At 41.8% G+C, this 13,173-nt stretch overlaps 1 protein-coding gene across 1 annotated transcript in view; it reads left to right on the top strand.

Moving 5' to 3' along the window:
* The window catches only part of ush2a (Usher syndrome 2A (autosomal recessive, mild)), a 158,258-nt gene that overhangs the window by 144,178 nt on the left and 907 nt on the right, over nucleotides 1-13,173 (top strand). The window contains exons 78-93 of the mRNA XM_077519899.1: nucleotides 91-452; nucleotides 548-917; nucleotides 983-1,264; nucleotides 1,617-1,786; nucleotides 2,448-2,778; nucleotides 6,547-6,756; nucleotides 6,862-6,954; nucleotides 8,373-8,518; nucleotides 8,624-8,742; nucleotides 8,938-9,036; nucleotides 9,103-9,279; nucleotides 9,816-9,899; nucleotides 10,135-10,276; nucleotides 10,446-10,533; nucleotides 11,188-11,253; nucleotides 12,958-13,152. Coding sequence (XP_077376025.1) covers nucleotides 91-452; nucleotides 548-917; nucleotides 983-1,264; nucleotides 1,617-1,786; nucleotides 2,448-2,778; nucleotides 6,547-6,756; nucleotides 6,862-6,954; nucleotides 8,373-8,518; nucleotides 8,624-8,742; nucleotides 8,938-9,036; nucleotides 9,103-9,279; nucleotides 9,816-9,899; nucleotides 10,135-10,276; nucleotides 10,446-10,533; nucleotides 11,188-11,253; nucleotides 12,958-13,152 — 2,934 coding nt within the window. The remainder of the gene's footprint in view (nucleotides 1-90; nucleotides 453-547; nucleotides 918-982; nucleotides 1,265-1,616; nucleotides 1,787-2,447; nucleotides 2,779-6,546; nucleotides 6,757-6,861; nucleotides 6,955-8,372; nucleotides 8,519-8,623; nucleotides 8,743-8,937; nucleotides 9,037-9,102; nucleotides 9,280-9,815; nucleotides 9,900-10,134; nucleotides 10,277-10,445; nucleotides 10,534-11,187; nucleotides 11,254-12,957; nucleotides 13,153-13,173) is intronic.

Genomic DNA, 13,173 nt, shown 5'->3' with positions numbered 1-13,173 from the left:
GTATGTAGAAATACGCTACCTGCTTTATTTCTTTCTTTCACCAACTTGTCATTTACCATCTTTGTCAACCACCCACATTGTCACAAACAGGTTGTGTTCCGAGAGTCATCCCCACAAGAAAATGACACTTTCTCCTACACGGTGACTGGGTTGCGTCCTTGGACTCAATATGAGTTTGCCGTCCGTTCTCACAACCCCGCCGGCCACACCCAGAGCGCCTGGTTAACCGTGACGACCAGGCAGGCCCCCCCTCGCGGCCTAGCCCCACCCACTGTGACTCACCTTCAGGGTCGTCCCAGTGAAGTTTTGGTGTCATGGACTCCTCCTCTGGAACCCAACGGCTTGCTCCAGTCTTACAGGATCCACAGAAACAATATCAGCTTCTCGTTTAGTTTTGACCCGACAGTGCTCAGCTACACCGATGAGGATCTTCTTCCCTTTGCAAGCTATAGGTGAGGCTTATTTAGAAGTTGGACAGTAATAAAAAAAAATACCCTGAATCCAAATCAAGATATAAAAATATTTATTTCCGTATCCTTTCTTCTAGCTATTCAATCGTAGCCTGCACATCTGAGGGCTGTACTACAAGCCCTCACACGAACATTACCACGTTAGAAGCTCCCCCCGGCACTGTGGAACCTCCCACAGTGAACTCGGTCACATCCAGCAGTCTGGACGTTTCCTGGACTAAACCAGCCACCCAGAATGGGGAGGTGACTGAATATGTGCTCGAGGTGAACAATGAAGAGGCTTATCGAGGTGGAAAGCTGAAAACCGTTCTGGTACACCTTCATCCTCACACGTCCTACCAGCTTGTGCTGCTGGCGTGTACCAATGGCGGATGCACTGCCAGTGCAACAACGTCAGTTGTGACAGAGGAGGCTCCTCCTCTCGATATGCTCGTCCCCACTCTAAAGGTATGTGAAGCTGGAAATCTACAGCACGATAGTTTTAATGCAAGCTACAACTTTCCAAACTTAAGGTCACCGGTCCCGAGTCGGTCGAAGTAAGCTGGGGACCACCACAGAATCCCAATGGCGTCATCACGGGCTACGAACTCCGCAGAGATGGCCAAGTAATCTACGTGGGGCCGGAGACTCATTACCACGACTTCACTCTTTTGCCCAGCGTGGAGTACAGCTACTTTGTCAGGGCCAACAACAGCCGAGGAGCGGTGAGCAGCCCCGCAGCCTCAGCCAAGACGCACCCAGCGGCCCCGTCGGGTGTCGGGCCCCCCTTTTTGTCGCCTCTGGGACCCAGTCAGGTGGGGTCAAACTCGCTGGTTCAGTGGCCGCTACGTTAGATGCACCTTAACAATCTCATGAGATCCAAAAAAATTATATTTCTATAAAGAGAATCATTCATATATATATATATATATATATATATATATATATATATATATATATATATATATATATATATATATATATATATATATATATATATATATATATATATATGTATATATATATATATATATATATATGTCTTCAGGATTTTTTTATTGTATTGGGCCTCATTTGCTGATGTACCTAATCAAGTGGCCACTGAGTTTATCCTTCTGTTTAATGTAATTCTCCAAGTGTTGACCTGTGTTTTCATACCCTGTCTAGGTGAAAGTGGAGTGGAATATTCCCGCCCGTCCTAATGGAGATATTATTAGTTACACAATATATCACAGAGAGCCCGTCCAGCTGAGTGTGAACAGCACCGTGTACACTCCGAAGGACGCCGTCTTCTCCAAGAGACGCACCACTCTGCAGGGGCTCGCTCCCTACCGCAGGTTTTCGCACAATTTTTTCTTATTTTACTAAAATACTCTTAGGGAATCGACACAGGTTAATTGTGTACTTCCAAATGAACTTCACACATGATGTGTGTCTTTTAGGCGTCTTGCATTTCTCTACAGCAGGCCCTTTCGCTTTAGCTGCTTTAGTTACGGCTCCCCACAGTACAACAAAGTTAAACTGAGAATTCCATGGACCAGAATGCCCTTCACGATACCAAATTGAAATTACTCATGCAGAATAGTATGTGGACCATGCAGAACTGCTGAATCAAGCTTAATTTTTTTTTTTTTATTAACGCCTTCCTAGTTTTGTTGGATTTTATAGCCGTTCTCCAATAAAATATAGTATTTAATGTTGCAATATACATTCTGAGCAAAACATTAGGCTCACACCTAAAGTGTTTCAGGCTTTCCCAAACGTGTCGTTGTTGTACTTTGCAGTCGTGTAGAACAAAACTGCATCCATACTGAGAGATGTTTTTAGATTTGGTTACCTTATTTAGTGCAGTCTTGTGCAAATAAATGTGCACTTCACTCACAATTATGAACATTTCGTACCACTCGTGTCCATCAAATCTGACCATATTATCTCTGATAAGGCGGAATATTTAATTCACACAAATGAGTGATGACTACATTTTTTAATGACATGCAGGTATGAGGTGAGGGTGGAGGCATGCACGCAGCTGGGCTGCTCCTCCAGCGATTGGTCATCCGTCCTCACGCCGGAGGCTCCCCCCACTGGACAGACGGCGCCACTGTTAGACCTGCAACCCGACACCCACACGGGCCTGAGGACCACCTTCCTTCTTACCTGGTCCCCTCCAGCTCAGCCAAACGGGAGGAGCCCACGGTACGAGGTGTACCGCAGACTGGAGCCCGCCACTGATCGCCTCAGAAATGACGCGACGGCACTTGTCTACAATTACTCATCGACAAATTGCAAGGATGAAGGGCTCCTGCCGTTTACCACTTATGAATATCAGGTATATTGTATTATATTTGTGCACTCAAACACTCGCACACAAATGCAAATATGTTACCCACAACAGTGATTTCCAACAACTGTGCCACAGCACATTCGTCCCGCATGACAGTCAATACTTCGCTATAGTTATAATTTCATATGTACCTGTGCTTAAAAAAAAAGAAGCATGGAGAGTCTCTGATTCCGAAAAACACAAGTGCAGTCAATCATTGGGGTGATCATTGCCAACGGGCTCTCAAATATTAATTCTTGGCTTTATTTCTCACCCGTTTCTTTTCTTTATATTGTTATAGTATAATATAAAGTGGAGCAGCTAGGGTAGTTTGCTTCTTTCTTGAAAATCATGCCATGTTGTTTGTGGTTCAATACATATACATAATACAATAAGTACTTTGTATATGTGGCAACTAAAAATGTTGTGTGGGTGTGAGCTGCCAACGGTATTTTTATTTCGTGATTGTTTATTCCAGTCTGGTTCAGCCACGTTGCTTGGTCTGCAGTGTAGTGGGAAATTATTAAATTACACTTAATTGGTCTTTTCAATTTACTGCAAATAATGTGTCCTTTGTTCAGCTAATTATGCCAGTGACATATAGTAACAGACGAAACGAAGTGCTCTTCCACTACATGGCAAAACGTACAATTTACCTGTTGATCTGCCTGCTGGTATTCATACAACAAAATAACTTTGTGTTCAAACTCTGTAAGTAGGGTCATATAGGACACTTAGGACACTTGTGCATGTTATACACAAATACGGGTTGTTGTTTTTTTAAGGGTGATTTTGGCGGGGGCGTATTATAAACGTATTATTCACATGATTTTACAGTACTTTTTGCCTCCTTTATTTTGGTTTCCTGTAAGATTTTTCACATTTTGAACGCATGACTTGGCTCCATAAAACATTGGAAACCACACACATGCAAGTGCCAAGTATTCAGACAGGTGGTAAATAGAAGGCTTCACATCGGTCCTGTTGTGTTGCGCCTTGATATGTTAATTGACAGGCAAGCCCTTTGGAAGCAACAATAACATTAGCATCCCCGCCTGTCAGACGTACGAGCCGAGGCCAGAGAACCTGTGTAATTGATTGAGTTTGCCTGATTGTGGTGCCGTTTTTATTTACGAGGGTCCTAATTTATGACAGGAGGAAGGAGGGAGAGGAGGAGCTTTGGGAGATGACGGGCGGGCAACGGCGCCATTAATCACGGCGCCCTCAGAGCACCCCACTTCCTGATTACCGGCCAGCCAATCGAATTAGCCGTTTGTCCCCTTGGTAACAGCGCTTGTATTGGAAAGACTTTTTAATGGTGACCGCTACATGTCCCCTGGGGATTTTCCAACGGGGGACGAAGTGTTGCTATGTTTGTGTTGTCCGTGGTCACATGCACTCACAGAGGTGCTCCACGTGAGTGTGTGTGTGTGTGTGTGTGTGTGTGTGTGTGTGTGTGTGTGTGTGTGTGTGTGTGTGTGTGTGTGTGTGTGTGTGTGTGTGTGTGTGTGTGTGTGTGTGTGTGTGTGTGTGTGTGTGTGTGTGTGTGAAGTTACGCACACGATAAATCTCTTTTTCGATGTTACGTTTCGTCATTCGCGGTTATCATCTGTCAATTGTCGCCACTTCAACGTTAGCGTGTTTACTGGCGGCAGGTTACCGTCTCTGTCTTGGTGTTTCCGTCATACACAAGGACGATACGTCAGCTCAGTTTAGCCCTGCCAGAGAGAGAAATCATATTAGGCTAATTACACTGGGTCATAAGCTCCTATTGACAGTTTTATGCGTCGTTTTAATTACTGCCCACTTTCACACAACTTAGCCCCTTCACCCCAACGAGATGCACCCGCCAAGTCGCTCCGCCGGCCTATCAGAGCACTTGTACGGCGCCTGCGGTCCAACGGGCCAATAAAAGCACTCAAATTCAGCCGGGAAGTTCCCTGTAGTCGTTTGTTGCCATGGCGGCAAACGGGTTGTATTTTTATTTTGTGTCTCACGAGCCAAACGGTGGCCCAATAGGAGAGGAGAGAACAAGAGAGGAGTGGAAGCAGTAACAAGTCAGTTTATGATTTAAGGACCCCGAGATGGATCAAGGTGAATGTGATCTAGCGCGCTTCACGTTGCAACTTTTTTCCTCGCTGCTACGTCTGCGCGACAGCAACTTTTTAATCACTTCTTGCGACGCAAGACGTTTTAACTGTCCTGCTGCCTTGTTCAGAGCATTGTTGTTGCTGGGCGAACTATGAAAGCACTTTTTTTGATTTGCTGGCCGTTTCGGAAGGAGATCCAAGTTTTAAATAAAAAAGTGCAGTGAAGTCATTTCATGAAGAGAATCGAAATATTTTTTTATAATCACTACACAGATCATATGCAACAGAGCCAGGAAATTGCTCATTTAAAAAATGTAATCAAATGTGTGTTAAAGATTATACTAAACAAAAAAAATCTTTTATAAAACCTGAATAAGTAAAAATATGTTTCAATTAAAAAATTGTTGTCATGCTTTAACATACACCCAAGAAAACTGCTGCACATAGTGTTGTCTCTATTTATATTTTAAAAGTAAAATTGTACTTTTAAATGCTAAGAAAATGTCAAGTGTTCTCCATATTTTGCCCTAAAAAAATTTGAAAAGCACAATGTAATTATACATGGCTACAATCAAGCACATTTTTAAATGAATACCTTTCTCGCAATGTAAATCAAAACATTCGCCTCCAATTTATGCATCATTAAATTTTTATATTGTTATTTTTTTGATCAGCAAAAGTGCATTCACATGTGAATGAATCAGATGAAGGCCTTAATAATGGATGTCACGTCAGCCCAGTTGAAAGACTGCATGCACTTCAGCGGAGAAGGGAGTGGATCCTTATGGAGAACCTGGGAGCAGAATCGCACAACACACCAGATCCCAATTTAAATTTTATGACATTTTATATTGAGTATGATATCCCTACTGGGCGTTCATAACCAAATGTGTCTCATTTTGAGTTTATATCAGATTCCAAGGTTAATGCCCGTCTGCAATTATAGTTTCAACAGCTACAATGACTTTAATTCATTTACGTTTATACTGTAAGTGTGATTTTTAAAATGTTGGACTTTTTTGTTGTTTTGATTTCCTTCCCAATGTTTGATGGCAAAATCATAAAAAAGCAATTTTATCTATGGGGCACAATTCAGTGTGCAAGTTCTTTGTTCCCAATATTTTGGCCCCTCTTCCTCCTCCTCCTCCTCCTCCTCCTCTCACTTCTCAGTCCATCTGTGCTGTCACTTAGATCAATCACGCTGATTGATCACACCCTAATTGACTGTTATTGAGGTTAATTCAACTCTTAACATGTTGCGCACACACGCGCCCGAGCCTGGCCGTCTCTGGCCACAAACAACACTTTGAACAAGTCGGCTCAGACCCATCCATCTGCCTGGTGCACTACTTCTGACAGGCTACAGATGACTTACACATGCAAATCTCCACCCTGCGTGACCCTGCGCTGTGTACACCTTCTAATTATAGCCAACACAAGCACACAAATAAGATTACTGTGCGTGCATGTGCGTGTGTGACTAACTCCTTGATGAAGGTGAAAAGTAATTGTCATGCAGATATGTTAGCATGGTGAAAAGGTTTCGCTCTCACGCCCGACGCTAGTTTTGATGGATGATCCGATACATTGGCTTATAACCGGTTGCGTGTCGCCTAATTAACAGACGCTTGCATTAAGAGCCGATAACATGCGTCTGAAATCCTAATGCGTTGTTGACCGGCAGCTGTGGGCAGTCAACTCGGCCGGCCGTTCCGCCAGCCCGTGGGTCGGCGGGAGAACCGGACCCGCCCCGCCCGAGGGTGTCGCTCCGCCCACTTTACGGCACGTCTCGGCCACCACGGCCGTGGTGGAAACGCGTCCTCCGGCCCGGCCCAACGGCGTCGTCAGCCTTTACCGCGTCTTCTCGCTGGACCGTAACGACCACGTCACTCTGGTAAAGGATGAACGACTCTCGATCCTCTACTTTTCTTCCTCGGCAGTCTGAAACCCTAAAGCGGCATGAACGCAAAAACTCTGTTCTGCTTTTTTTCCCCCACAGCTCTCGGAGGGAACATCCCATCAACAGACACTTCATGGTTTACTGCCTTACACACAGTACAGGGTCGGAGTGGAGGCCTGCACCTGTTATCAGGTAATAACATGGAACAGGGGAGTAAGGCCTTTAAAAGACTTACCAAAATATTGTGAAAGTTCTCATCAGGTATCAGTGTTAGTCAAACCATAATTTTGCATAGTTCAAATATCTCTTACCGATTGGTTAGCACTTCCCCATCACAGTTTTGAGCTTTGGATTTCAAATCTCATGAAGGCTTCATGTGTGGAGTTTGTATGTGCTTGAATGGCTTTTCTCCAGATACTCAAGATTTCTACCACATACCAAAAATGTGCATATTCGGTTCAAGATTGATAAAAGGCGTCAATGGATAGAAATATCTTGCTAGATAATGCAAAATCTGATTGATATGATTGATATGATATGATGGGTTTTTTTTTACCAATATGTAATCACCCTGGCCACAACATAGGCACCCTTGCACAACCTAACACTGGAACTCTGTCAACAATCACACATTTATACTATTCAGTTTTTATTTTCAAGGTTCAAGATGTTTGTCATATCATCACTTTCCTAAAATAATGTCCCAAGTCTTTTTTTTTTCTTCAGAAAACTCAAACAAATTGAACTAAAACTGATTATATATCTTTATTAATTATTTAATGACACAGGTAGAATTGATTGAATAATCTGTTTAACTAAGGATGTCTCATGACTGGTTTTAGCAGATTTGGCCAGCATCATGAGGATTTTTTTTTAATGGGAAAAACACTAATTTCTTTCTTTTTTTTTTTTCTTTTTTTTTCTTTTTTTTTCTTATTGTAAAAACAAAACTGTAGCTCAACTTTAGGGGTTAAAAAAAAAAGAAGAAAAAAAAGCACAACTGTAGAAAAACTGTAAATTTAGGTAATGAATATTGAAAGACAAAGGGGGTAAGTAATCTACATATTGTAACAATTCAAAAATTTATGTATGGAAAAATTATATACTGTACATTTAGGATATATACAGATGTTATGAAAGTCATTAAGAAAATGTACAGTAATACTGATGGTGCACAAGTGGAAAAGGTTTGAGCAAATATATGTATATTGAATGCAGTGCGTATTTAACAAAAGCTTGAAAAATGTACAACTATATAAAATAGATTAGTGATAAGGGATTTAAAAAAAATCTTGACATGTACAGTATCGTTACACCATAATTCGCTGGCTTTGAGAAGAATCACTGCCTCTCCAAAATCGTCACTTTTCAGCAAGCCCCAAAAAAGATGAATGCAGGTCTTAAGTCGTTAAAATTGCACTGTCAGAGAGCAAGCCATTTTCAACACTTCAGATTGGTCAGTCGTTTAAAAATCGTAAACCCACGTGGGGACTGCCTAAATTTACCGCTAGGCCTATCTGTGAATTTAAAATGGAAATGGAAATTGAATGCATTTGGACGTAGGAGGTTTCCACTCGACAGTGATGACATACATACACTTGTGACTGTAGTGCTGTAGCCAGGGACCCGTGGTTGAGCTACGCACCCTGGCCGCGCCGCCAGCCCGCCAGCCGCCGCCCCGTCCCGTCACGCTGACCTCGCGCTCTGCTCAGCTGGCCTGGTTTGACCCTCTGGAACCCAACGGAATCATCGAGAGGTGAGAACGTAAACGGCGGTTTTGAATGCAAGCTATACGGCTCAGGAATCACAACAGTGATGTCATTTCTCTGTCCCTCCGCTTACGTCGCCTGTATGTATGCAGCTGCGAGCTACATCGTAGAACAGCCTGCCCGCAGCCCCCCCAGCCTGTGAGCTCCCCCTGTGTTACTGGCCCAGCAGACATTAAGTTCTTTGGCAAGAGGCGCAGCTACAATGTGACAGGTTACTATGCTGATTTGAAGTTATTCTACTGTGAACACTTGGTATGGTCGTATATTTCATGTTTCACCTAATATTGTGGGCAGTCATGTATATAGCAAATTTAGTGTACACTTCTAGTGAAAAGATTGTTGGAAGTAAATGTTAAGAACGTTAGTACATTATATTGCATAAACGATTGTTAACCTGTTTCTGCAGGTCTTCAGCCATATTCTGCCTATGAGCTTCGAGTAGCCTGCTTTAACAACATGGGCAGCACCGCCTCCAACTGGACCACCATCGTCACACTCAGTGAAGGTTTTGACACTTCAAAATCCATCCCTAGTGTTTATGTAAAAGCAACCGAGTCATGTCTCTTTACAGCTCCACAGTATGTGTCGCCCATGTCAGTGGGCAGCAACCTGACGGTCATCTGGCTTGACTGGAGCGACTCCTTCTCCCTGAACGACTACCTGAGGGAGTACACGGTGACAGAGAGCCAGCTCAGGATCTACAGTGGCTTCCACAGCTACCTCCATGTTCCACGCACGTCACAAAAAAGTGAGGGCACTTTTCACATGTGAGGCGTAAACAAAGAATGTCACGAGATCCAATAATACAAGAGATTTATCAAATATGCCGTTTTGAATGACACCGTCAGAGATGTTGTTTTAAGAGTTAGCTAATTAATGTTTGTTATCATTTCTGGCAAAATTATTCGAAACACCTCTGAAGCTGGAGAGTTCAAAACCAGCGCAAACTGCAACAACAATAATCAACATATTGTTAAATTAAGATCCTTCTTAAAGTGTCAATCAAACTGAGCATTATTACCACAACTTTTCACTCAGTGAATGTTGCTCCTTCAAAACAATAACATAAAATACGCTTTTATGTCTGTGCCTTTAACCTTGCCGCCATAAATAGGCACTGTAAACAATAGCATTCCTGCCAGATTGACAGAGGTTTATGTTTTCTCAGCTTTCGCAAGGAGAATTTGTCCAACCTTGTGTGTCATTTCTCCAACCTGTTAAAAACGGCTTTATTCACCAGTATTCTCAAACGACATTGTCTTTTTCTCCCCTTGTCCTCCACAGCGCTGTCATTTCAGGTGACTTGTACCACAGACAGCGGCAGTGCCACCACTCCCACTGTCAGATATAGCCCCGCTTCAGGCCTAGGTAGCACGCGCACACACATCTGTAATGCCAAGTTTAATGTCATTATATGAAAAGGAAACATTTGAAATACCCACAAATGTTCTGGACCAAATTTCCACATGACATAAGCCAAAATTTTGTATAAAGTGGAGCTGCAATGGCTAGTCCAACTCCTTATTTTCTTCTGTTTTCACTTCCTGCATTAAGCAAGTGTCCCGATAATTTTGTCCAAATGAGTGTGGTGTTCTCCTTGCAGGTCCCGTTGACCCTGAGGACGCCAGTAAAGAAGGGGTGAGCATGTCAACAGCTCCAGTCTATTCTGAGCTGTGGTTCATTTTGCTGTTGGCGCTGCTGGGTCTTTTCTTGCTGGCCATCCTGTTGGGCCTTCTGCTACAAAGGTATACATTCGTGGATGGATGGATGGATGGATGGATGGATGGCCGGATGGATGTCCGGATGGCCGGATGGATGGATGGATGGATGGATGGATGGATAGATAGATAGATAGATAGACAGACAGACAGATTTTTACAGCACAAGAGGAAATGTTTTTTCCACCATTCCCAGGGCTTTGAGGAAGAATCCATCAGCCAGAGATCGCCCTCCGCTGGTCATGCTTCAGAAGAGCAGGAAGGCTGGAGGAGAGACATACACGGTGAGTGATTGAGCAAGTGAGAGTATTGATTTGTATTTATTCTGTTGTGACATTGTGAAGGTATTTTTTTTTTTGTGTGATTTATTGGAATTTTTTTTTTGCAACTTTTGCGCATTGGAATGACTATTATTTTAACAGTCTGTTTACCTTATTGCCACTAGAGGGAGGTGTAGAAACAATTACCGCTAAAGGAGACAATGTGACTGGATTTAGAAATTAAAATGCTTTCTATTTATTGTATTTCATTTTAACCTGAGTTTACCTTGATTAAGAGCAAAATATTTGCTCTTATTAATGATTAGAATGCAAAATATTTGCTCTTATTAATGATTCTAATAGTCTAAATGTAGAATATAAATGACAAAAAATGTAGACGATCAATTTAGTTAGTATATTTTGTGTGCCTCCTGATCTGGGTGTATTGTTACATTATTTAAAAAAAAATGTTCGCTTTCCATATCTGCTGTTTACATGCAACATCAAATGACAGCATTTTATCCATGTTTCAATGTGTTCTCTCCTCCATTTCCTTGTTTTGTATCATTTACTGAATTCCAAACATCTCTTCTTGTCGCGTCTTGATATGAGCCCCTCTTTCACTCGCAATCATGCTGCATCTTTCTCACGTGACCTCCTTCTGTGTCCCTCCCTCAGAGGCCTTATCCCGACATGTGTTCTAAACATCATTCCGGCTCTGTGCTTCATCCTGATCGCTTCACAGTAAGACTCCTCCCACTGTGGGGTAACCATAAATGTCCACTTTGTTGTTTCCCTCCCCTGCAGTTTGACACTGTAGCAGACTGTGTTGAGATCAACAACGTAACACTTAAAAGCTACACTGTGTACACCGAGGTACTATGCCACGGCGCGAGCATGCTGTCTTTGTGTACCTTTGTGCGCGTGTGCATGCTTTGTGTGTCAATATGTGCACAATTGTAATTGTAAAGGACGGCTTACTCTGCAAGTACAGTACAGCATGTGGAGGACTTCAGCTAACGAAACTCCTCCATAATGTTTTTTTTTTTCTTTTTTTTCACCGTGCATCGTGAATTTACTGCTACTGGGGCCAACCCCTACCACAACGAAAATATGCAAATAATTGAAAACTGAAAAGGATTACAAAGTGTCCAGGCCATGCATCAATAATGAGTCAATGTGACGTAAGCAACTATATTCAGTAGTTAAATAATTGAACAGAAACATCAATAGTATTAACCAACCTACTAGCCTAAAGAACAAATTAGCACAAAATGATGGAACATGTGGAAACAAATATGTGCATTAACATTTTACACAAACTGTATTAAGTCAGTAAACTCGCCTTTTGGCAATTCAACAAAAATATGAAATATTAGTCAATATAGGCAAATTGTAATTGTAAATTGTAAAGTAAACTACATAATTCAGGAGTGTCCAAACTTTTTTATGTCAGGGCCACATACAGAAAAAATCAGAAGGACACAAGGGCCACATAATGTTATGAAGATAAATTGTGTTTAGTCCTAAAAATTGTACAAATAATTTATTTGTGCGTTTGCATATTTAGAAAAATGCTACAGTATATAAACCATTTTATTTGTAATATAACAGTAGGGTTATTATAGTTTTGGAATTTTTAATTTTAGTTATTTTTTTATTAGTTTTCCGGGTGGTTCTGTTAGTTTTTTTTTAGTTTTAGTTCTTTAATAAATTCTTTGTTTTAGTTTAATTTTAGTTAGTATCAGTATTGGTATTAGTTTTTTTGTTTTGTTTTGGGGTTTTTTTATGTGTATTACTTGCCCTCAATATTTAAAAAACACCATGTGAGCAATGTCATCTGAAGGTTTTAGTTATTTCGTTAGTTTTAGTTAACTAAAGTAACCTTTAATAGCACCTGTATTTTTCGACACCCTCCTTTCTTACTTTGACCATCTCCAAACATTTTTGTTTTTATTTTATTTGAACTGAGTCAAATGCCATTTTTAGCATATGTCACAGGCCACAAAAAATGTAATGCAAATGGCCCCCGGGCCATAGTTTGGAGAGCAGTGAAATAAGTTCTGTAAGTAGCTGTGTATTAGGAGCAAGGTGCATTGAAGCAACAAAACAGGACATCTCAAACACAGGCAAACTAACCTTACCAACAAATTAAACTGGAAAACAACACCAAAATTCAACCAAATAGCATAAAAATAATTGAAATGTGCCTGAGCTAGTGATTCAAAATTCCGGGAATTTTCAAAGTTGAGATTTCCACAGGAATTATCGGCAAATTATGGAAATTAATGGGAATAATAAAAGGAATTTGCAAAATATTTTTGTTTGGTGGTGTGCCTTGAAAGTTTTCTAAAATATGTGCCTTGGCCCAATAACGGTGGGGAAACACTGCTTTATGCATACAACGCAATCATGAAGTCATTACTCACTAATATCGAAATGTTTCAGGGCCTGTCAGACACCAAGATAGTGGGCGGTGGCTCTGCATTCAAGCCCATGTCCGTCCTGAGGGTCCCCAGGCAATCGGACCTGAGCCAGGCCTACTCCCATCATCCCTTGCACCACAGCCTCAACCAGCTGATTGACCGGAAGGCTCTGGAAACGGAAGAGGGCTGCTGGGACAACCCTCTGGAACCGGCACTGGTGAGATGACAGAAGCCTGAT

The sequence above is a fragment of the Festucalex cinctus genome, chromosome 4 (genome assembly GCF_051991245.1).
Source record: "Festucalex cinctus isolate MCC-2025b chromosome 4, RoL_Fcin_1.0, whole genome shotgun sequence".
Taxonomy (NCBI): domain Eukaryota; kingdom Metazoa; phylum Chordata; class Actinopteri; order Syngnathiformes; family Syngnathidae; genus Festucalex; species Festucalex cinctus.
Note: the sequence above shows the minus strand (reverse complement) of the source record. Positions and strands in the feature narration are given on the sequence as shown.